At 48.6% G+C, this 25,277-nt stretch overlaps 1 protein-coding gene across 6 annotated transcripts in view; it reads left to right on the top strand.

Moving 5' to 3' along the window:
* The window catches only part of LOC144113626 (uncharacterized), a 46,962-nt gene extending 25,732 nt beyond the window's left edge, over window positions 1-21,230 (top strand). For 3 of the 6 annotated variants that reach the window (XM_077646794.1, XM_077646790.1, XM_077646793.1), the window contains exons 2-4: window positions 12,291-12,805; window positions 14,936-15,249; window positions 18,078-21,230. In XM_077646794.1, coding sequence (XP_077502920.1) covers window positions 12,335-12,805; window positions 14,936-15,249; window positions 18,078-18,489 — 1,197 coding nt within the window. In that variant the 5' untranslated portion in view covers window positions 12,291-12,334 and the 3' untranslated portion in view covers window positions 18,490-21,230. Of the gene's footprint in view, window positions 1-12,287; window positions 12,806-14,935; window positions 15,250-18,077 lie in introns of all 6 variants that reach the window. The other 3 variants (XM_077646791.1, XM_077646789.1, XM_077646792.1) reach the window with 1 other exon arrangement.
* Window positions 21,231-25,277: the final 4,047 nt, after the last annotated feature.

Raw genomic sequence — 25,277 nt, 5'->3', positions numbered from 1 at the left:
CGGTCCCCCTCCTCTCCCTAACCTCTTCCAGCCTTTTGTTTCCTCGTAGCTTTTCTTCGCAAGGCACTGCCGGGGCGCCATGTAAACGCACCACACGGTGGGCCTGCGCCGTCCAGATGCCGTAGCCGCGCGCATTTCCTCCCAATTTCCTGTCGTCGCCATGCCGCGATGCGCCGGTAGCGACATGGGCTATTTTCGGGGGCCTCCTGGCCCGCTTTCTCTCTCGGCGCTCGGGGGTGGCGCTCTTCTTTTTCTTTTTCCATTCTTCGGCGTCGTGAGAGCATAGCGCTCCGGCGGCGAAGACATGGAGCAGTGTTCCGGGGCTCCCTCCGGCGGAACACTAAGCGGTCGTGCCTTGTTGCGGGTCGTCGTCGATGGGGAGCGCTGCGAACGTCTCCTTTTGGACGCCGATCGTGCACGACAAAACGCCGCCGAGGAAAATGGGATCCTCCGCAGCAGGAGGATCCCTCTTCCGAGCAGCCCGCTGATGGAACAAGAAGAATAAAACAAAATTACGCCAACTCGTGTACGAGGAAAGAGGAAGGTACGGCGTGCGCCACAACACGCAACAACTCCACCGTCTTGTGCGACGCTGCAGGAACGATCGCACTCGTCGTTACGCCGGACGCTGAGTGGCCCTCGTAGGAACTGGGCGAGCGGCCGCGTCTAAATGAGACCCCCCACCGCCTCCGCTCGTTGGGCGGGAAGTCACGGAGTTCATTATGTCGCGGGGACACTGCCTGAATGCAAACAAATGAACGCATTACAGACCGCGCAGTTGTCGTAAACGAGCGGGGAGAACTATAGAGCGCAGTAGGTAAATTAAAATATAAGAAACTGGGGCCCGGAATAGTTCCATCTGATGACTTCTCTTCCTTGATGGCGTGCTGCCTCGATGACCTTTCCTCGCGATATAATACGCCAGTTGAAGCATTCACTCGTGACGAGAGCAAGCAAGATGCTCGCGATGAGCGGACAGGGCGACGATGTTCTACAGTCGGATACAACTAAAGTCTGCAGTGACCGCCGCACTGAATTACACCGTGACAAAAAATAGTCGGCTATTTAAACTTTTTTGTTACCTTAACAGAGAAGCTAACCACCAGATCAAATTATAGGGTCAAGAATATTGATGTCTCTGGCTTGTTTTATCTATAGTCAAATATTAAAAAAGCTGAACGCTTTTACTGTTGCGATTGGTCAGAGGAGTACTACGGGATGCCGCTGACCATGGCCCACTGTTACCAACTACCGTCATTTTTGTTGTTAAGTTATATTTTACTATAGCATCCATCCTCGCGGGATCAGTCGCTCTTCTAACCGAATTATTCTGCGAAGGAAGAATGAGAATGTTCGAAACTGTAGTATTACTGTTGCTTAGCGCCGTGTTTAAGACTAACAGTGTAGCGTCTATGATACGTTAGCGTGAATAAAAACGCTTTTACTTTTATTTTTTTCAGTTGACGTTATTTTACGCTTAAAAGGAAGTGAGGTTAGTCCGCTGCGCGCAGTAATCTAATCAGCCTAAGCCGACAAAAGTCTTCCTTGCACAGCACAAATGAGGAAATCGGCAAGTGTCCATAGAAAAAATCGAGAAGATGACCTGCGAACTTCACCGCCCATGAAAATGGCAGACTGCTGAAGGTCTATCATAAGTATGGCACCGCACTTGACGGGAAGCTTACGTTGTTTCTCAGTATACTTCGACGATCATTCGTCTTTGAATCATCGACAATGTCAGTGTAACTTTATTTCGTCTCACCTCACTTTTCTCGTGCGTTCCTTGACCTTCTTCTCGCTGTCATCTGTCTACCTTGTCGGCTTTCCTAGATACAGGCATCATGCCAGCTTCCTCGAGGAGAGTCTTTTCGCGAGAGGAACGAGCCCGCATATCTAAATCAAGTGTCGATGACGCAGAGCGAACGATTAAGAGTACACACTTTTTGCTCCTGCTTTGCTGCCGGCATAAAAAAATGCGTCTGTTATACACGGCATGCGCGTCTAAAGCGATCTTCCGTGAATAACTCTTTCCCTCGCGCGCACACAGCAAGTCTCGCGATTGCTAAACTGCAGCATCAAGCGGCAATACTAATGAAAAGAATGACGCAACTGGCCACCCGCTATAGGAAACGCCTGGGGAGCCACCAAGGCCGTTATGCAGAGCCACCCATGCGTGTGGACGCTGGAAGTCGCAGGACGTTTTGCACTAGGGGGACAAGACTTCCAAGGGGCTGATTACGAAAGAAGCCTGCGTCTCTTTCTTTTTTTTTTGCGTTAACAATGCCTGCTATGCCACAGCTCCGCAGTACACGGCGTGCATTGAATACACGCTCATTACTTCTGCTGCGGGCTTGTGTTTACACAACGCAACCGCCCACATGCTTTTCTGCACGCGTTGCTTTTCTGCCGTACGCTCACGAATGAAAAATGAAAGCCTATCCCTCAGACGCTAAAGAGATTATGGCTGAGGGAACTCAATCAGCGTGAAGCAAAGTGCGGTCTTGGGGATAAAACGAATTCATTTTTTTTTATCCAGCAAAAAGAAGTCTGTCTGTGATAGGGGGAGGGGGGGGCGGATTGGGGCATGGCTTGTTCGGCAGAGTGTGTTCCACTCCTCGCAGTCGTGGTTATTCTGAGTGCGAACAGGACGCTTTCGTAATCTCCGGAGATTCGAAAGGGGTTCATAAATAGGAAGCCTGAAGTATTACAGAGGAGCTAAATGTCGAAAGGCGTATGACGCACGTCTTGAGTGTTGCATAAGATCGATGGGTTTGAGACCGAAATGAACAATTTGCATTCACCAATGAGAAGGGTGGCCAAGATATTCACTACGTTTTGCGAGTGTGTAGATAATCAGCAGGTTTCGTGGGTCGCGATAACTTTTCAAGGTGAACTCGAGGGCGCGAGCTTGCCAGTAGGAATGCGGGATTAATGACGGGTTATAAGTTATAGAAGAGCACCATGAAGCATGCTGTTCTATCCTCTCGCGTGAATGAACAGAAAGCACTCCGGCCCGCCTAAAATGAAGACGATACGGCAGGCTTCTCACGGATAGAAGAGGCCAGGGGACTGTGCCATAAACGAATTTTTGTTTGTTCTTAGCTCTAGTTGTTGCTAATTACATCTTTGTGGTACGATGCTTATTTCTGAAGCTAGAAAATCGACGGAGCTGCGTCATACCACGGAGGAGTTTAGCGCCGATCGTCACTTTTTCGCGTGGGTGAATACGTGGCTTCAGCTTTAAATTTAGAGCGGAATATCTCGGAACACAGGCGTGCTACGAGAATTGTACCTGACGAAGTAGCTTAGGAACACTGTATGCTCCCGACATGAACATACACCCCAACTGCAATGACTTTAAGCTTATCAGTTGATTTCATGTAATTCAAAGATTAATTACAACTACCACACTTTTTGGTACACTACACTTTGTGTCCGGCCGGTCGCTTAACATACGCGGAAAACGGCTTTACGTATTGCTTATTATTTAGTTGTAAAAAGTCCTGAAAGTCTAACGTTGTAAACCATTCCTACTGCTTCCATTTTCTCGTGTTGTGTTTCTACCTCCGAGGCTTGTACTTGCATTTAGAGGAAGCAAGGGGATCAGAAATCAGCACGTTGGTTGTGCTTGCGGGAGGGCTCAAGTTGCGGAGACGGCTGCGCTCTTAATTATGTCAATGTCCTCGGCTATGGCATCTCGCGTGACCTTACCTTAAGTACACTTCGAGGTTACTCGAGTGTCCAACGCAAGCTTCTGCGTTACTCTTAATTCGTGCATGCATCAATGCGACCGAGCTCCGTAATCCACTGACAGGATGCAGGGCATTAGCACCCGTGCCCATTGCTTTCCGTAGTGTCTGCGAGGGTCGCCGGCACACGGCGACCCTCGAAGACGCGATGTCCTTTCCTTTTAGGACGTGCTTAGAATCGGGACATGAGCGTTTTCCTGGTAGGAAGGCCTTGGCTGCCGGCAAACAAACAGCCCGTTGTGGTCGGCAGCTGTGTGCGTAAATCACAGCGACGCGGAAACTCGACACAACTCGAACGGGCGGTAGACGAATGGCACAATATCGTGCCCATGTCTCGTCCACGGAGGCCGAGGAGGATTCCCACAGCGCCATTATTGGAGAGAAAAGCTTATAATCTGTTCCTGCTCAGCGACGGCATGCTGATAAAAACATCCTGATAAGGAATGGTACACTCCAAGTCAGGTGTCTTCAGGACCCGGGGGCTCTTCTCACTTTACAGAGATGTATAGCTTCAAGGGCTGCATACGTCCCTTACAAAAATTTTTTTTAGACAGTCTATAGACTGTCCGTAAACTTCTGTCTATAAAGTCGGTAGACTTTAATAGATAAGAACCGTCTATAGATCTATATAGATTTAAGGCCATGCAATTTTTGTAAACTTTTGTCTATTGACTATGAGTAGACAGAAAGAAATATCTATAGAAAGGCAATAGAGGCTAAAAAGTCTATAGAGTGTCTATAGACCATTTTTGTAAGGGGTGACCGACTACACAGCTGAACAACAAACCATGTAACCTGAAGACTTTCGACCAAGGCTCTAACTGGATAATTCTACGCTCTTTAATGACGAGTTATTCTGCTGTGGCGATGTGTATACAGCTTGCCGCGCGTTAGGGAAGCTAAAAGGCTGTATTCCAGGAATCTCGATAAAGTGTAGGGCCCGAACACCGGCTAATTTCCGAAAGCGACTTCGTCGCTTAGATAGGCTGAGCGCTAAACATGATTTCATCTGCAGTGCTTGCGTATCGCGAGGAGTGGAGGAATAACGCACTATTACAAAAACCATATTTTCGAAGGTGTAAAAAATGGCAGCTGCACGTAGACCCGCGCCACAGCATGCCTTCGGTACAAGCTGCAAACCGCTCCATAGCTTTAAGAAGCCCAATTGTGATTTTATTTCCTCTTTGAAAAGCGTGCATGCATGATTTTCGATCTTTGCCTTTCAGTATCTGTGTTTTGGTTTGTTTCTTTGGCCACCGCTGCTTGGAGTCCAGCAGGAGCCTGCAATATTGTTAAATAAAAAACATTTTTTTTCTCGTGATAACTGTACAATATGAAGCTATGCGAATAAATTTAAGGTAGCGAAACGTTCACTGACACCATGGCGATGCTCCTGAGCAAAAAAAAAATAAAAAAAAATAAGGGTGAACGCACGTAAACAGCGACGACCGGCGCAGCCAGTCTGAGGAAAGGTTGCCTTGAACAGCGACATCAAAATTCCATTTTCGGTCTCTTCAAACGCGAACGTATAAACAGCGCATATGACGCAGATATCCTGCACGACACCGCAATAGTAGCCAATGCAAATGCGTCTTCGCGTTGGTCAGCGTGCGTTGCATCTTGCATAGGGGAATTAACTTCTTTCGGCTGTTGTAATCGCTTCATGGCGCCGTCAAGAAAAACAAAAAACAAACAAGGGTGGGGAGGGGGGGGGGGGGTCAAAGAGACAAAATACCGTAGTCGTATACTCGGATAATCGTTATACCTGCAACTTGTGCATCGCGAGAGGCGCCACAGGAGGGGCTGCGCAACCTCGAGAACGGGCTGTTGACACACGAAGCCGTTCGCGATGGATTCGAGGAACGTGTTGCCGCAGCAAGCAACCAAGCGTCATGGAGCGCCTATAACTGCGCACTTGCAAAGCGCGATCGAGCCCGTTGCCGCTGGAGGCCACCCGGCTGTGCAGCTGGGAACGCCTTGGGCTGGCGTCGCGCGCTGCAGCCTATACCTCCCGTGTTGCTAGCGAGCAGCCTTACCCTGTGACTGAAACAAAGAACGAACGAGGAAGCCGCTAGAAACGCTAACTGTAGTGCTCGGCCGAATGTTCCACACGCTTCCTCCTCCTACGTTTCCTGGGATTCATGTCGGCTGCGACTGAGTGGAAGAAATGGTCCCTAATGGTTACTATTTTTCCTGGTGCAAATCTGTTTCATAAGGAAAAGAAGCATCAGTATTGATAAGGACGAAGATCGGGACAGCAAAATAATGAAAAAACACTAATCGGCTAGATTGACCGTCTAGAAGCCAAGGAAAACGTTCAACTCAAGGACGTTTTGATATAATTAAATGCGAATGCTTCCAGAAATACTTGGTCCATGTATAATCCAGGTTACCTTTTATGAGCCTCTAGCTTTCATCTGGGGCAGTTAAATGCGATTAGAAGAACTTTTTGTTGGGCTGGATGGTGCATGTTGTAACAAAAGAACTGTAGCGCAATCAAGACGAACAGCAAGACGAAGTGTTCGTCTTGGTTGCGCTACAGTTCTTTTGTTACAGTTAAATGCGAGTATGAGCGAACTCTGAGGTCTGATTCCGCTGGAGTACAGACCGCAAGAAGGGAAGAGCAGAGTCATTCGAAAATTCAGCAAGCGGTAATGATGCCTGACGAGGCCTCACATTTGCCAAACACGTTGCTCGGTGCACCGCGCAATATCTTTCACTAGTGACTTCCGAATCTTAAAAGCCATGGCTACCCTTTTGCTCCCCGCGGCGTCTGCAGTTGCCCATAGCACTTTTTCCCTCCAGTTTTCGAAAGAGCTAGGCAGATTTGGCTCGCGCTTCATTGCGCGAAAACTACAATACGCGCGCTTCTCCATTGAGCGCCTACTTCAGCATTGGGCGCGAACCGTAGACGACGCGTTCAAAAGAGAAAGGGAGAGAGGGAGTGGGAATAGAGGCAGCTATTCCAAGGTCCCGCCGACCGTCACGGGGAGGATATCCTTTTAGCCAGAACGCTTCGTTTCTGACGTCTGACAGCTGAATGGTCGGGAGCAACCTTGCGTTCTCGCGCTCAGCGCGACGCTCCAAGCGCTCGTACAGAGGCAAGCAGAGTGTGCGCATCGCACACACGCGCTGTTTCAGCGTGCAGCCACGAGGGTCGCCCCACGCCTCGAGAGACTAGAGTCACTGGATAATTTTAGAGTACCGCGAAGGTCCCACCTTGTGCTGGCAACAATGATCGGCGCGCCCATGAAGCTTCCAAGCTGCTCGAAGCGCGCGTCTAGCGCGGTTACATGCGAGCTGAAAGTAGACGAAAATTTGAATGCAGCAGGGACATTTGCATAAGCTATTGCCGTAAGGGGTTGAATTTCTTCTCAGAAAATAGTAGAAGTTGCTAAATGTACGAGGTAAGCTTGTATGGAACGTTGAGCGGCAGTTTTCGTGAGGAAATTTCCAGCACTGCCAATGAGCTCTATCGATGAACCCTGCACCCCGCTATTAGTACGTTATTTTGGTGGTGCTTAAGTCTCTCGGGCGTTCTTTCCTTCCTCAGTTACAATAAGAACATGCATATCGAGCAATTCCCGATGGCAGCGCAGCTGCTGACGAACTCGCCACACATGTCCGCGCGCGCACACACACACGGAAAAAAACCCGCGTGCGCATTCTGATCCCCTGCCATGAGCATATATGCTTTTCTGTAAACCATCACATTCAACTGGGTTACAAGAAGCTGATATTTTTATTTTTGCTCCGTGACCTTTTTTGCTTTGGAGCGAATTAGTTCCGTGTTACATGAGCATCGATGCAAAACTGCTTTGCTGTACCGAGGATAATAAAGCATCCACAGCTCCCTCGTCCAGCATTTTAACTGACTTGATACTTATCAATATTTCCATGGTGGTGCACGTCTAAAAAAGCGTGAAAAGGCTCAGAAAAGATCTTCCGAGAATAATTCTCCTCCGTGCGAGACAGGCGACACAAGCATGCTCCAGTGCCTGGCTGAATAGTGTCCCAGATTTTGAGCTTGCTTGGTGGATTAGACGTGAACTAGAAAACGAAGTCTGAAAGGTATATTGTGAAGGTCCCGCATGGCATTTCCGGTAACGGGCAGTCATAATTAGCCTGGTTGTGAAATACATACTCAAGATTTATTTCTCGACTTTCCAGCAGAAAATCCTGCAACTTGAGCGCTTAATGAAGAAACACACAAGAAGAACACGGTATAAATGTAGCCAAGCCCAGAAAAAGAGTTGCATGACGGCACTTTATTCTTGCATTGTACAGAAGCCGGAGACAATATTTAAACATATTCGTTCCTTAACGTACCAGGGCTCCCAATTACAATCGTGTGAAAAAAATGAGCCGGCAATAGCGCGCTCCGTTTGCTTTTGTCCGCACGCGTAGCTGTTCTATTACAGCCTAATTTCGTGCACTTTACGCTATGCGCAAGACTTCTGCCATGAACCTGTCGAACTTACTTCGCACAAGCGTGCGTTCTTGTCGGCACGAACTGCTCCCGGCAAGGCAAGGCGCCTTTTCTGGTTGTTTTTCCCCCGTGGAATGGAGAAAAAAGTATTCCCCGACTCTGTCCGGCTGCTGCACCAGAAATCGCGGCAGCCTGGCATGTTGTCTCGAAACGCTTTTTTCTTTCAAACCCGAGAGACTAGCGCGAAATACAAGAATCCCCACACTGCCATTGCCGTGAGAGGCGTCCACGCTGCGTCTGTTTGGAAGCTTGTGAGTGACAGCGGGCGGCGGCAAACCACGTGACCTACGTTGACCAATCGCTGGCGCAGCGGGGCGGGGAAAAGGTTCTCGGTACTCTAGAATTATCCAGCGACTCTACGAGAGACTAGAGTTGATGTACAAGTGCCTCAACTTTCGCGTTGGTCTGCCGAGTTGCCGCAGAACGCATCCAAGTTATGTGGACAAGCCGCAGAGCTAACACGCTTTTCGAGTCTTTTACTCGGTATAATAACGTAAATCAACTATGTCCACGGTAAAATATGGGAAATAGGATTGCTGAAGGCAATCGTTCGATGATTTCCCCGTCCGAGTTGTACCGCATAGCGTTCCCTGCAAACTCGAAGTGCGGCTTTGCCGCATAACTTGGATGCTTTCTGCGGCAACTCGGCCGACCTACGGGAAAGTCTAGGTACCTGTAGGGCAACTCTACGAGAGTCTCAACGCTGGTTCACGTTCAAGCGACGGAGTGAATTGAACAATTGAGCGCGGTGCGTCGCGGCGAATAATTTCCAACTCGGAACCTCGTCGCTCTGGACGCTCGAGCTGCCGTGAGGGCTCGGAAAGAGGTTCTTGCGTCTCGGCGGCAGAAATCGCGAGCGTCTTCGCTTGCATGTAAAACAGGGTTAACAGGAGAACACGATTGATTCCTGCGAATAAATCAAACACAGTTCCGGCTCACAGTTGTGCTCGCTCAGGATTGATTACACCAAGCGCGATTTCGGTTTAGCACCTTTTTTCCTTTTTGTTTCGCTTTCTCTGGCACCCATTCTTTTTAATCTGCCTGCTTTTAACAAATTTACTACATTCCTATGAGCAAAATTTTAATAATGAGTTAGTTCAACTATGCACCTATAGCTTCGGAAAATTTGATGTTTGCTTTTTTTTGTGTGTGTGTGAATGTTAGATGACAAAGGCTACGGCAACCAGTTTTTGCGCTGAATGGAATCAAATGCTGCTTGTGGGTGACTGCATTTTTGCGCCGGGCCAAAAGAGCAAGCTCAAATTCAGCCGATGTCTCCTTGTAGAGAGCGCACGCCGCACATTGCAAGCGAGTCAACTTGCGAAGACTGACACGGAGAAAGGAAGAAAAGCTTTCTTGCTGAGCACGGCCCCAAGGATGGAAAGAGACGCTGCGGTCGTGGCTGCAATGTACCCGTAACTAGTAATTCGCAGCCGGCGAGCGAAATCAATGGGCGACGTGCTTGGCAAAGTAACTGCTTAAAAACGACTTCCTGCAACCGAATCAGCTTTCGTAACGATCGGGCTAGCGTCACCCTGCATCACTGAACGCCGAGCACTTCGGAGCTCTCTGTCGGCATCTCTTCGGTTTCCTGCACGGCGGCCTTTTTTTCCCCCCGAGTTTTTCGACTCACGCGCATCGGGCAGATGTGTTTGGCGGAGCGTGCTGCCGCGATGTCTCGTTGAACAGCCTTTTACTGCTCCAGCCCTGCGTTAATTTTTTGCCGCAATTTTTTGTTACGGATTATCATGCTACGCAGGATGCCCTGCACCTTTTTTTCCTGTTGCATTTGATTATCTAGGAAACGAAATCATACTGAAACGCATTTGCCCGCAATGAAAAGACCGGTTGTGACAACCGCGCAAAACCTTCGAGTTCACTGAAAAATAAGCGTTCGCACAGCAAACAAGCAAGTAAGATGAACAAATGTTCAACCCCGATGTCCACAGGTGTGCATGATCGTTAGTTTCGCTTTCGCTTTGACCTTCTATTTTCTTCTCTTCCTGCCAAACATCTCGCTCCCTCTTACTGCAGAACTGCATTGTAAAAGATACTGTTTCTGTCCACAGGAGCATTATCTTCTGGTGCAGGAGACACTGTTTTGTTTAGAAATGACGTGGGTAGAATGGCTAAGATTTTTTTCTATTCCACGCATTGTAGTGTTTATCGAACTAATTCGTCCTGGTCAAATATTGGAAAGTTTCAGAAATGCAACGTACGAATCGAACAGGTGTTAACTGGGCAGGCTATTGGATTCGCATCCGAAACGTCAAATGCTTCATTTTATTTGCTTTATGTACTGTTCGACCATACAAGGACTCCTTATGTAGACGCCCCTTGCGATCGCGTTCCTCCTTTCCTACAGCTACGGCGTATTTCTCGTAAGTCTAGTCAGTGATGTCTGGGCATAATTCAGAAAGAAAGAAAGAAAGAAAGAAAGAAAGAAAGAAAGAAAGAAAGAAAGAAAGAAAGGTAGAAATAAGTCAATGTCATTTGTTTTTCCTTTTTGAATCTGTTCGAGAGATACCTGGAACTGCTATATATAGTTCGCTTTAATCTGGACAGTTTTGTCATCTCCAGTCTTGAAGTACCAGCCTGAATGACTGCGTGCTTGCTTTGAGTATAGATATATAGGTATTATGGCTGTACGAAAAGTGAAAGAATATAGTTAGTTTTGCCTCGAGGCGAAGAACGATTTTAAGCATAACGCAAGAGCTTTTGTTAGTTATGCTGCGTTATTCTTCTATTATTTTTTTTGGTTGAGGATACACGCTGCGAGTTGCCAATAGGTGATTAGGACGTTCGAAGTGTTTTCTTCTTTCTCGGCTGGAGGTAACATTCAGTCACCGTATTTTCTCCCTAAAGAAGTAGAATTAATCGTGGCAGATTCGGCAGCATGACATTACTGCGGGCGGCACACTTAAACAGTCAGCTTTCGTCATGAAGCGAATGTGTTCGTATGCTCAGTACGATGCCGGGCTTTCGATTCTCGATTTCGGCACTCGCATTTATGCAGAGTTGAATACAAGATTGCCTTTATTGCCATACTTTAGCGGTTTCGAACCCTGCAGTGCTCGGCACATCACGCACGACACAGACGAATAGATTTCACCTAGGCTCTCAAATTTGTATGTACTCCTCGCTTCAATGCAGAAACGGCCTTTCCCAAGCTATTTATGAAAGCAAGGTTAAAGTGCCAGCCGTCCGAGATGCAGGAGTCCTGCGGGAAGATAACTCACTGCGAAAGCTAACCCTAAAACCAGAACAACCTAAAATTTCTGTGCTTCAACTGCTGCGCTGGCAGGTGATAGAACAGTCTTCAATTCTGCTATGGATGGGTTGCATGCGCTCTAGTATTTGTGCGCAGTTTTATTATAGTTTGACGCTCAAAACTTATCATACTTCGCTAACTTAAGTTGCACATAATTCTAGTTTCCTCAATATATCTACCAGTGTCTTATATTTCCGCGATGTAGAGACAACTAGCGTGACAAAATACTATAAGTTCATAGCTTTCACACGAAGCTTTTTTTTTGCCTGGTCATTACAGGATTATGAAAAGCCGGTGGAGTTCAGTGATCGGAGTATTACATAATATCTTCCGTTTGAAAGCATGAGTAACATTAAAACTCTGTACCCGCTACAAATTAATGTTGCTGCAATTGCGTAAAGGTTGGTAAGCATTTAAAGTTAAAAATTACCTTTAGGTACCTACACAGCGCATATATAATCCGGTTACGAGATTTTGGAACTTGAGCGACGCGGACTTTTAAGCAATCTTTCAGCACAAAGTGGGATGAGCCTTCTGAAAAAAACTTTGTTCTTGACGGTCGCGGTGGCGATCGCGTGCCGAGAGTTCATAAGCCACCGTCCCGCAAACTGCGCGCTTACTGCGATGCTAGCTCAAATAGCTGCACGCTCGCTGCACTCGTTCGTATCAGGCGGCAGAGGGCAAGGCATGAACGCATTTGCGACGAGCATAAAGATTCTGTTCGTGGCCGCGCAACTGTGGCTGTGGCTGACGCGGTCGTTGCGCTTGGGATTCCCAGCAGCACTGGCGCGCGGTGAGTGGGCGGGCGTGAGCCGACCAGCGAGCATGGACGCGGGCCACCGGTCGCTGCCGCCGTCGCGCCGCGAGAAGAAGCGGCCGCCGGCCGAGGGCCCGCTGTTGACGCTGGCCGGGGGCGCGCCGGAGTGGCTGGACGTGATCCCGTGCGGGCAGCTGGGCGCTGTCAGGGACGTCTTCAAGGCGGCCGCCGCGGACGACAAGTCAGCCGTGCCGTCCTGCTACGAGTCGTGCGACTCGACCAGCCTCTCGAGCTTCGACAACGGCTCCGAGGGCGGCGCCAAGGAGCCGCGCTCCAAGGACGCCTTCGCGGGCCGTTACTCGTTCAAGTCCAGGGCCGACGATCGCACCGACGGCGGCTGCCAGATCACGCGCCTGTGCATGAACCGGGACGGCTCGGTCCGCTCCACGGGCTTCGTGCCCAGGGTGACCGACGCCGGCGAAGAAGAGCCGCCCGAGATCCTCGTCACCGCAGACGTGAGCCGGTGCTCCGACGACGAGGTGAGGGCCAGTCGCAGCGCTCTGCGTTGCTGCTCGGTGTACTGCTTGCAGTGGCGGGCAGGGGTTCATCGTCAGCCGCCTTGACAGCACATTTCGCTATTGGAGCTCGCTTCGCATTCATTAGGTCGACTGCGTGAGCGCTTCGAGCCTGATCTCGACTCTGGTTCTTCTACCCATGAGTTGTAAGGGGCGCACTAACATGCGCACTAACTGCCTTGCGTGAATCCACCTCCAGCGTTATTTCAGCCACAAGGCCCTTAGTGTCGCTAAAATGTGCCAGTACCCAGTTCTCATTTTTTTTACTACTGTAAGCGCAACGTATGCCTGTGTAGCTAACATAGGTTTTCTTTTTCTTTCTTTCTTTGCCGCCGTAAACCGCTTAACAACACGTGCACAAAGTTGTGCTTGCATTGCTTCAAGTCTGTGTCGCACAGGAAGAGCCCTGATCAGAACTGGCAGCACCGCGTATTCTGCGTCATTCGGCTGTTCCTGAGCTAGGCAGCGTAATTGGTTTCGTGATTTCAGCGCCGAGATATCTACGCCACTGCGTTCAAAGTTGGTTACGCATGGAGGGAGCCAACGTAGTTAAATTTGAGTTCGAGGCTTTCAGCTGCCGTACCTCTGATATTTTCCGAATTAAAACACCGAGAATCCAAGCTGTTAAATATTTAGGCTGTAGTAGAGTTTAGCTGAACTGCAACATAATTGAAAAGTGCTCTTTATCGCTCTGTGTAGAAATGGCTTAGAGACTACAGCCATTTATCTGGCGGACGACTCGCATGGTGTAATTTGTGCAGCGCGGCGAGTCGGTGGGATTTCTGCCCGAGATCTCTTTTTTTCTTTTGCGGACGTTTATACACGTATAACTTTAGATGTGTATTGTTTTGTGTCTAGCGTTTTATAGAAAAGTGATTTTGCGTGCAAGGCTTATCAAAGAGAGCGAACAACCAATTTCTGTCGGGCTAGAAACTGTACGCCGACTTCAGGAATGCGTATAAAATGTATATAACAATAATTGCAAGTTTGGAAACAGGCTTCCCCGTTCTGCCGGTTTCACATCAATCGCGCACCAGAGTTATTTATCGCCGGCATCACGTGGGTCCTCTGCTGCGCGCTCTCTTCATTGAACATGTCGGAGTGCGTGCACGTCTGCAAAAGAACATCACGGCTGCCTGAAATTTATCACATGAACCACTCAGTGTCAGTTAACTGAAGCTTGTCTGTAGATGCCACACTTTGAGAGCTCAGATGAATATCGATGAGTTCTACAGGGACGCCACTGAGACGTTTACCTTGTAAATCGTGGCAAAGATGAGCGCGCTCCGTGTCCACGCTTGGAAGATGCGTTCGCTTATTCTTGCTGCAAGGCTGGAGCCGTCGATTGCTCAGCATTGCAACACCTTAACTGCCTGACTACCAGATGCGCCGCATGCCGAATCTAATGTACAAGGAAAATAATTTACTTAATTGTAGCCACGTCAGTATGCAGGCTTTTTCCCTGTTATATTGCTTTTTTTTCTCTTTTTGTTATTCACTGCGGGAATCGTTGAGTTAATGCGTTAATGGTTGTCAGCGAATCCTTCGCCTCTGTTGCGATCGTACCGCGATATCCCGACGCAGATTGCAAAGAGCTTGAGAGCCGCTGTCAGCCAGTAACAGGGGACACAGAGAAGCCAGAGAGTCCGCGCCTACTTTCCCCACTGGAAAGGACCCATTCATGTTGCAGAACGATTTCGATTTGGCGAGCGCATGTCAAGAAAAGGATGATGACCACGTGAGAGAATGACGAAAAAAAAGAAAGAAAGGCGACCAATACCATTCCGAAGATGCAGCACAGCTTTCTTTTTCCTTGTCCGAGCCTTCCGTCGGCCTTGGCTTGGACGCCGCGGAGAGTGAGGAAGAGAAGGGGAGGAGGTGTGGTTACGCAATATGCCCCCGTGCTTCGCGCGCAATTTCTGTGGGAGCCGTCCGGAGCAGCGGTGGCTGCGGCTCTCAGTCCATCACCAGCGCCCACGCGAGCAATGGGTGGCCCGCACTTTACGATGCCGGCTTAATCGCCGCCCAACGCCAACTTCCTTCCTCCGGCCGATCCCTGGGCAAACAAGCAAAAAAAAAAAAACTCCTTCGCAGAACGGCAGCGGCTGCGCCATCGGCCGCGGCTCCCCGTACGCGTCGCTGCCGAGGGACTTCCTGCGGGTGCCCAGGAGCCGCAAGGGCCGCCTGGTGCTCTCGGGCCCCAAGAAGGCCGGCCGAAAGAAGGGCTCCGAGGTGTTCGAGGTGCGCCGCGTGCCCTCGGACTCGGCCGACTCCGGCATCTACACGAGCTTCGGCAAGGAGATCCGCAGCTACAACCTGCCCCAGGACTCCGCGACTCCCGCCGGCCGCAACATGCCGACCCCGGAGCCGGAGGTGGCCGAAAGCTCGCTGGCAACAGTGACCACTCCGTGAGTAAAGCGACGCGCCCTACTCTTGCCCTGTTGGTTTGCAACGTTGTTACCTTTTTTCATATATCTATAAAAAATAAAACAACAATGCTGTTAACTTCCGCGCCTATAGAGTAAGTGCCGGCATGAAGTACTTTTCAGGACCAGCGTCCGCATTCTTGAAGAGGCCATGATGTTGCTAGCTGCTCTCTTCGAATAAGCCTTGGCCAAGTGTTCAGGACGGCGTTCGCCCACTTTTCTTATTCAGTCACTTCAGACGCGTGCAGCCGTTTCTTGCCTTTGCGTACACGGTCGATCATGGAACGCGTATAACGTGGAACGAGATGAAAGGTCACCTATGAAAATGAAAATGATTTATCCGCTTCTCCTTTTATGTCAGTGCAGTTGGCGCCGCTACCTGTTGATCCGCGCAGCGACTCAGAGTGCCGTTGAGACAGTGCCACCGGTCTAATTACACAAAGTCTAATTACTGTGCATAAAAACGTTAAGTAAATACCATGTATGAAAAAAAGGTAGTGCCAGTGCGGGCGATGTGTTCAAAAGCTACAGTCAACCACGCTGCTAACTTTCCCCGTGGGCATGAGTTCGAATCCTGCTCAGTACAAAGCTTTCTTTAGAAGGTGTGTGTGTGTGTGGGGGGGGGGGGGGGGGGTCAAATGAAAGCACTTCGAGCGGAAAATCTTGTCTTATTCATAGTTGGAATTGCACCCTCGGTTTCGACTTCAATTTCGGTGTCAAGTTGGCCTCGGTTTCAGGCAATATGTTCGGCTGAAACTGCCAACAATGGGAGCTGAAATTATTTCATGCTTGAAAATCCTGAGTGTCATACAAGGCTCTTGTAAGATACATGGCGGGTGCTTTGGTTTCTTGTGAGCCCCTGGTGGTGTCTTTGTATGCACGTAGCAGCTGTCGGTAGCGGCACAACCACTAGAACGCAAAGGAAGAACAGTTTGCAGGAAAACTTTGGCCGCAGTGTCCATGCGTTGCGTTTTCCCCTTGAACGCCTTCCTTCGTAGTTCACCCCGCCACCAAATAGTACGCATTAAACGGGCCGCCCCCCCCCCCCCCCCCCCCCCCCCACACACACACACACATTCTGCTATTGATGAGGACGCCATCTTTGACGCATGACTCACGCGAAGATGTCATCACTCTTTTCCGCGCGACTGACCAGCATGTCCTTCGTGCGAAGTCGAAAACACGCCTTATGAAGCGTAGCAAAAAAAAAAAAAATGATGACGATGTGATCACAGGAATCCGTGCAGTGTTTCTGCCGCCAATGCTTGGTCTTACTCCACCGACTGTCTGGGTGCGTAAGTACCTCCGCAGTGATTTATGCAGCTACATCATGGGCACAGATCGCGAAAAAAGGCAAGAAATAACTCCAGGAAAAAGGTATGAGGCTATTGGCAATATACCAAGAGTGAGGAGCGCTCTTTAAAATGGAACTGGCATGAAATCTCTGAGAGAAATAGGTGGCTGCGCAGCTTTCATGAACTTCGCAATATGCGGAGAAATAAGATGGCTCATTTAAAAATTCTTCCCTCTTAGCTGTAGTGCTCAAAGTGGCTGATCACGTCCATTGAAGTTTGACAGCTATGACTATAGCTACAACGAGTTTATATCAAAGTCCCCAAGTCACAACTACTTCTTTATTATTGGTGCCGCAGCTGGGCCTAATTGGTGAAGCCCGGTGAGACGACGTAGGAGAAACGTAGGACAAGCAGTCAATAAAAACTGCAACTGCATCATGCACGCAGCTTGAGTCTTGCGTGGATGGTGAAGGTGCTTCACACATTAAGCATGGCGGTCAAGCTAGACATCGCTTAAACTTGTGGTATTGACGGGGTCTTAACTTGAAAGTTATGGGAGCAGCATATAAAGGTATGTGTATAAATGCATGTGTATGTGCATGTGCATGCGTGTGTGCCTTTCACAAGGTGAAGTGCAAAAGGTCATGCCACTTTCTTTTTGCCTCTAGCAAATTTTCTGGGTGATAGTGTGCAAAATCTTCACAGCACTTCGTCTTCTTATTTATTTGCTTTTTCAATCTGGCATCTCACTTTTTCTTTTTTTTTGCGCGCGGAACAAAATATATTGCTACAGCTATGAGAGCAAATGCTAAGAAAATTAAGCATTTTTAGATGTATTTAGAGTTTAGAAAGTCAGCGGATGCACCCGTGATTCTAAACTACGTTCTATTAGTGTCAGCAGTGAACATAAGTTGTTATTATCGACGCAGAACTCGTAGTGTTGCTTGTGAAGGTTCACCCTATCTTGAACTTGGACAGTGTGGATGCATTCACCAGCAATACACTTCATCGCTCAATAGTGATACTGGCCATAATACACCCTGCAGTGGGTCAGTGAACACTGAGAGTATGCGTACTACACTTTGCACATTAGACTATAAATGCAGCGTCAGCAAATATATCCCTTGCGCGTTTAGAGAAAGCATGTGTTTGTGAGGGCCCCAGAGCGGCGAATCGTTCGCATAACATTGAATCACGATAATGCGAAGGGGGCCGAAAATTTGTTCGAATTTTTTGGAGGTTTAATTAAATAAAGCCCAATCGGGGCTCCATTTAATTCCGGTGCCAAAGCGTCAATTAGAACAAACGGAAGGTCGAATTAAGCGAGTTGGAAACGACAAAATTGCGCTGTAAATCTTCCATTGAGTTCTGAGCCATTTCTTTCTTGTTTCCATCTTTCGCAAAACCACCTGTTAAGATATTCGACGCATCTGTTAACCTGTAAACAAATAATGCGCAGCAGTCACGTCAAGCGCGAAGACTTACTCCTCCGCGATGCCTGTTCCCATTCCTCAGCGCTGCCACGACGGCCGAGTCGCCGCCTGACGAGGGCGCGGCCGGCTCGGCCCAAGTGGAGATGGAGCGGCGCCGGCGGCAGCGCAACACCGAGCTGGCCACCATCTTCATCTTCATACCCGTGCTCATCGCCTGGGTGCTGATCGTGCCATTGGTGCTGTTTTCCTACTCCTTCGAGAATCCGTACAGCAAGCACTTCGAAGTGGCGCTGTGGATATGCATCCCGCTGTCCACGATCGTGCTCAGCGCCACCTGCCTCGTGAGCAACGTCTACTGGTACTACGACCGGGAGGCGGGCCGCTGGCGATACCTCATCCACTGCGGCAAGGGTCCCGCGGGCTTCTACTGGGGGGACGTGCTCACCGAGCCCGGAAACGGCAAGCAGCAGACCGGAGGCGTCGAAGTTGTCTAGCGAATGGTCAAGCCGCCGATGAGCCAAGCTCACAGATCCGTCCGGAAGGACTCGTGATTTCCTATCGGAGCAGTCCACTGCACCGCGGGACAGTCGAAAACTGCCCCATGCGGGTGCGTGTCGCCGGGGCAGGATCCTCTGATCGACCGGCTGTTTGCGGGGAGAGACGGAAAAAGTATTAACCTCACAGATGCGCGAGTGCCGACTTCCAACGAAATGTTACATGCGCGCATACTATATGCGTATGGATACTGACGGCGACGCTGATGACAATGGCGCGTTCAGAAAAGCCAAAAAAGAAAAAAGAAAACGATATCCTTGGCTGATATCACTAGCAAATAACATTTGGTCACAGGTGAGCGCTCGTACCACTGTCGTGTTTGTATCTGTACAATCTATTCTGCACTGTAAAGTTAAGCAAAACATCATCGAAAGTTTGGCGATTTGGTACGTAAACACCGTGGATCCACAGCGGGCGACTTAAAGACAATGGCGGTATGAAAGGTGCTCTTTCGTCTTCCACATCATCTGTGTCTGTAAGTCGCTCTGTGCTTCCATGATGCTGTAAAAGTTCGCCGTGATGTATACCAACCGACCCAGACTCATGCATACTGTCGGAAAAGCGCTTACTTTTGCCTTTCAGCCGTTTCCTCGACAGGCCGATTAGAGAGTTGCATGTCGAATACGAGTTGCGTGGCAAGGCTGTTACCGTCGCTGTGTTGCCTTAATGCTGCGTTGAGAATCGCAAGCCCTCGCTGCTGGATCCCTCGCGCGTAAGTGTGTGAGCTGAACAGATACATTCTGCCGACTGCGGTTTTCACTCAGCTGTCTCAGAAACGAACGCAAGGAACGATCCGCATCATCGAAATTTATATATGTGCTACCACTGTTGAGATGCAAGGTGCATAGCGATTAACAGTCAACAGGACATCTGGTAAAAGCCAGCGATCAAACAAAAAGGTTTTTTGCGAATCTCTAAGTGTTTGAAAATATTCGTCCTCACGCTGTGATAGTTGACCGTCTGGAGCTAACCATCTCACCGTCGTAGAGTTTACCATCTGATCAACTCCGCGACGCCTATTGGCTGCGACTGCTGTGAAAATTATGCGTCTCGCTCTAAACGAGAATTCGATTCTTTCTTGTCCGATTGGCGTCATCAACTGAGGCTACGGATAGCCATTCCTGCTGAAGGGCCATAGGCGGCGTCGTTGCAGGTTATGCAGTAAAGGAACAACACTGGCTTTGAATGCTTTGCGCAGCTGAACATTGCCTAAACTTGGGCAACTAACACCGCACTTAAAGCTGAAACGCAACACTAAAGCAAAACAGGAAATGAGCAAGGTGCGGTGAACCGAAACTGAGTAATCCTTCCTTGCTACAATGGTGCAGCTTTAATCCATGCTTAAAGACAATGGCGCTATGTGCAGGGCTGCACTGTGAAAGTCTCGCTATTTTCGTCTTATCACGTCATTTCGTGATTGCCGAAGGATACCTCTCACACATATCGACCACTGCAGTCATGCTACGTGTAAGTCATAGTCATTTTCCCGGATTCGAAATCCAATCAGAGAAACACGAAAGAAGGTATTAGGCGTCGGGATACTGCAGCCAAGGTTGAAGTACAAAGAAAATTTATTGTGTATTGCAAATATCGCACCACGCGTTTAAGTAAACGCGTGTTGTGTGCGTTTTTTTTTTCAAACGTAATATGTTCGCTGAAAATTCGAAAGTGTCGAGAGCAGCTACGCCTTACGCTGCTTCCTCGGCTGAATGTATAACTACTACATGTATATTTACTCAGGGTGCCATTTGTAACTTTTTATCCAGCGCAGTGGCCAGAGCATACGCGCGCGACGAAATCTTGATGCGCATCGCCAAGTGCGGCCCACAATGCTCGGTGCTCGGCGCTGTAATGCGTAGCGTATAGTCCACAACAACGCTTTGCGTTGCAAAGCGAAGTTCGTGCTTTGTTCGACGCGCATGCAGACTTCAACGCGCATCCGCATTGTTTCTGATTACACGATTTGGTGTTTTTGTTTATTTTTGTTCGTTTTGTGTGGTATTATTGCGCAATTCTTTTAGCAACAGGTACCGTGTCCTACGTGTACACTTAGCGGAGGCATGATGGACTATGCGCACTCGCGAGCTGGCTTGGCTTAGTGCTCCAACCAATGCTGTCCGCGCGCAAAGGATTGTGGCGCTTTGAGGCGGTCGTCGGAGACCGTGGCAAATGGCGACGCTCAGCGGAGTTGCATCGAGCGTAGTCTGGCAGCTGGCGTCGTGTCTGGTGAAGTGCATCTGTGTGTGATTTATTCAATGTGTGTGAGCGTTCTGGAGGTATCATGCGTTGTATGCTATCTGCATATCCATGTATAATAATAAGCATGCAGTGTGTATGCGAGAGCTGCGTCGCAAGAGGTGAATAAGGTGTACTTCTTTTTGTATCGATCTTGTCATGTGCATCTCAGTCTGCAAGTGGATTCTTGTACGAGTGCCGTTTGGGAGACAGTTACCGGGCCCTTTCTTCGTGCCACTCCAGGACGCTATGTACTCAATGACATGTCAGAGAAGGGCTCTTGTACAGCGTGATGCCTTGATCTTCCAGACGCCTGATTCTACTGCGTCAAAATTCTTGTGCGATATTTTTGTACTTTTCGTACCTGTGTGTATTGAGCCGATGAGCATGGTTACCCGGCCATTTTTGTTCCCTTCATGAATGAAATAAAGAAAAATGAAGACGATGTTTGCCCTGTGCATTCCAGCTGGTGATGTCCTGCACGTCGTACACAGGTCTCGATTATTCCAGTTTCAAATGTGTGACCGATCAGATTGGGCAGGTCTGCTTCAAGTAGGATGTGCATATGCTCGACTAGCTGGCGGTACGCAATGTATTTTGAAAGCTATTCCTCGTGAGGTAGTGGAATTCGTCATCATATCCCAACTTTGCCAAAGCTCCCCCACTGTGGACGTGCATGTTATCAGCTTCTTGTAAAGCCCTCCTGAAGTGATGCACATCCCTAATCATAAGCAACCCCTGTACGCATTCCTGGTTGCAGCTGGCTCCAGGCCGTGTTGCTGGCTTCTGCTGAGCTTCAGATGTTACAAAGTCCAAGTTTCGAAGAAGACAGTTCCGGCCACTGTCGGGAACTTTCGAACACTTCACGAACGGTAAACCAGAGCCTGACGTTAGCTTCTGGTCACGCAATCAGTTGTATTTTTATTTGTCCCAAGGCTCTACCTTACTGGCAACGTTCCCACAGACTCGCGGGCAGAGAATCTCTCATCTATAGAATGCACGAAGCTTTTTCATGAGCTGAAGCACAAGAATGATGAAAACGGTCAGAAAAGTTGACGCAGGAGCACATTTTCGTGATATGCGTAAATACATTCACTCACTTTACAGGTTCATGAAAAGAGGGAGGATTGCGGGCAGGTATCGGCGCCGCACTACAGCAAGCATAGTCTCAAATATGTTCTTTTCGCACCTCCCACGTTTTTTGCGCATCTTTGCAGCTGTGCCGTTGCTCTCCGCCGCTCTGTACGCGACTTCGGCAGCTCCTCTTAGAAAGCTTCGACACCAGTTTTGCAGCCGATTGTTAAATCCCACCACACGTTTGAGAAGCGAGAACCTTTCTTATCCTCTCCTACCTTTAATGAGTTTCTTCGCTCTGCGCGAACAAAATCAGGCGATATTAAATTTGGCTAGCCTAGCAGTGCCATTCTAGGAACTAGCGGGTATTATATCAGACGTCACAGGGCTTAAAGAGGCTAGGAGGACGGATGAAGCGTATAGAGTGTGCAGGGTGTTCACGCACTACGTGCTATGGTGGTTTAGCTGACCGGCGAGAGCTGTAGTGTCGGATTCCTGAACAATAATGGTCCAGCTCGCAACATAGAGGAATTTTGCAGCATTAAGGATAGGGTGGCAGCTATTGTAATAAAACTTCTTTAGGGGTAGAAAAGGAAGGTTGTACAGGCCTAGGCATCTATGTACAGTCATGACAACGTGACAGCCAAAAGGTTCTATGAAGATGTGGAAGCAAGCGGCAATAAGCAGAGTATGATAAACTGCACATCTCCAACCCAAAACTTTAATTTCAAACCCACCGTTTCGAAGCCGGCTCGGCTCCTTCATCAGGGGTGACTGGGGGCAGGAGCTGCTGCCCCCAGTCACCCCTGATGGATCCGAGCCGGCTTCGAAACGTTGGGTTTGAAATTAAAGTTTTTGGGTTGCAGATGTGCAGTTTATTATAAGTCTTCAAACCCAACCAGACAGGCAAATCTGTCGAAATGTTTAGTTTTCAATAAGCAGAGTACCAGCACAGTGCAAGATCCTGAAGAGCGACTTCAATACCAAGGTAGGCAAGAATCAGGCAGGCAACCAGGCAGTGGGGGACTACGGCATAGGTGAGGGGTATTAACGGAGCCCACAGAACGAAGCGGTGTACGAATAATGAATGTTTTCTTCCTCAAACGCGAGAACCAGAAGTAAACTTGGAAGAGCCCGAACGGAGAGACTAAAAATGAATTGGACTTCATGCTCTGCTTACATCCTGGCACAGTGCAGGGTATGGACGTGCTCGGCGAGGTGAGATGTAGTGACCGTAGGATGGCGAGGTCTCGAGTTAGCCTATATTTGAACAGGCACCTGAGAAAACTGGCAGGGAGGAAGCACATCAACGAATCAACGGTAAGAGGAAAAGTAGGGGAATTCAGTATCTCTGTGCAAAACAGATACTCCGCTTTAGCGCAGTATGGTGACTTCAGTGTTCATTATATGTACAATAATCTGTATAATAATAATAAAGAAGCCCGGGTGGATAGAATTATCCGGAGCCCTTCACTACTGCGTCCCTCGTAGCCTAAGTCGCTGTGGGACGTTAAACCCTAAAAACCAAAACACCATGCCATTACGGGTTTCGCAATTGAAGTAGAGAGTAGGGTAGCTAGATAGGATACTGGCGAGCTCCTTCAGGAGACGATAGACCTGATTAAGAAACGGCAAAGCATGAAAGCCTCTAAAAAAATAGATAGGATAGAGCTGGCAGAACTGTCAAAGCTAATCAGCAAGCGTGAGGTAAACGACGTAATGAAAGTATAATATACAGAGGATCGTGCCGACTCTAAAGGAGGGAGGTAGCCTAAAAGCGGCCAAGAGGTAGTCATAGGTAAAAATGAGACGTGCGCCCTAAGAGACAGGGAGGGCATTGTCATTGCCAGTATGCATAAGATAGTTCAAGTATCCGAAGAATTCTATACAGATCTCTACAGCATCCGGTATAGAAAGGATTCTAACGATGAAGCTAGCGGTATGGAGGAGTTTGCCATCCCACAGGTAACGAAAGGAAAAGTAAAGGAAGCTTTGCAAGCAACGCAAATTGGAAAAGCGGCAAGGTAGATTAAGGTAACTGAAAATTTGTTGAAGGACGGTGGGGACAATGTACTAGGAAAAACCTGCCACCTTGTATACACAGTACCTCAAGACCTAGAGAGTACTGGAATCTTGGAAGAACGCTAACGTCGTCTTAATTCATAAGAAAGGGGACGTCAAGGACTTCAAAAATTAGACTGGTCAGCGTAGTGCCTATTGTTCACAAGGTATCTACTGAGGTAATCGATAACAGAATTAGTTCAACCTTAGAATTTAGTCAACCAAAGAAGCAGGCTGGCTTTCGAAAAGGCTAGTCGACAATGGACCACATTCACACCATCAACCAGGTGATAGAGGAATGCGCATAATATAACCAACCTGGCGCCGCCATGGACGACAGGAGCCTACAAGCTGTATTTCTACAGCTTCTGCAGGTGGTTGCTGCTATTCATCCGCTGTTCAACGCAACGTGTTCCCTCATCGACGACATCTTCTACGAGGGTCGCATCTGCCCGGCTATCATCAACGCAGAGCCAGCGCTGCCAGTTGTTGACTGCCTCACGTGCTGGCAACCACATACACCGGAAGACGGAAAACTACTTAAGCTCCCGCCCCTGTCTGCCACTTCGGGATCTGGCGCCGCCATGGACGCCAGGAGCCTACACGCTGTATTTCTACAGGTTGGTGTTTCCTATCGTAAAAAGGTATCGGTATCGGCAAAACGTTAAAAAACTGGCGTCATATTTTACTCTACGTCTGTATACATTTGCTCTTGACTCAGTAACTTTTCTTTGGTTTTGTTGCGAAGGTTCTGTTGAATTATGAAAACGCGTTTACTTTGTTGTGGTGATATCGAGGAAAATTCTGGGCCTCTTTCAGCTGAGCAATAACAGAAAATGTTTGAGGCTATCATGCAGATACCGCCGTTGGTGCAAACACAGGCTGACATTCTTAATGAAATCCGTTCACTTTGGTCTGACCAGCAGGCACTCGAGCAAAAAGTAACTGACCTAGCCGCCAAGGTCGAAAGCGCAGAAAGTTGTGCCTTCTCCATGCCGCCTTTAAAGGACGCAGTAGAAAATATTTCATCACGTGTTGAAACAGCAGTCTCTTCGCTTGTGGCATTGCATGATAGCCAAGATGACCTGGATAACCGGTCACGAAGGAACAGTTTGATAATCCATGGCCTCCCGGATGCAGGGGTTCATGTACAGAATCAGAGGCAGCAGTCGTTTCATTTTTTTTTTCTGAAAAGCTAAACATTCCGGTTAGTCCGCAGTTTATCGAAAGAGCGCACCGACTAGGACAGTGGAAACCAGAAGGTATACGGCCGTTGATAGTCAAATTTTTGTCATTTAAAGACAAACAGCGAGTGCTTGATGCTGCTTTTAAACGAAAAAATAGGGATTTTTCTATC

The sequence above is a fragment of the Amblyomma americanum genome, chromosome 1 (assembly GCF_052857255.1).
Source record: "Amblyomma americanum isolate KBUSLIRL-KWMA chromosome 1, ASM5285725v1, whole genome shotgun sequence".
NCBI classification, from domain to species: Eukaryota; Metazoa; Arthropoda; class Arachnida; order Ixodida; family Ixodidae; genus Amblyomma; species Amblyomma americanum.
The sequence above is the reverse complement of the archived record's forward strand: the minus strand, read 5'-3'. Positions and strand labels throughout refer to the sequence as shown.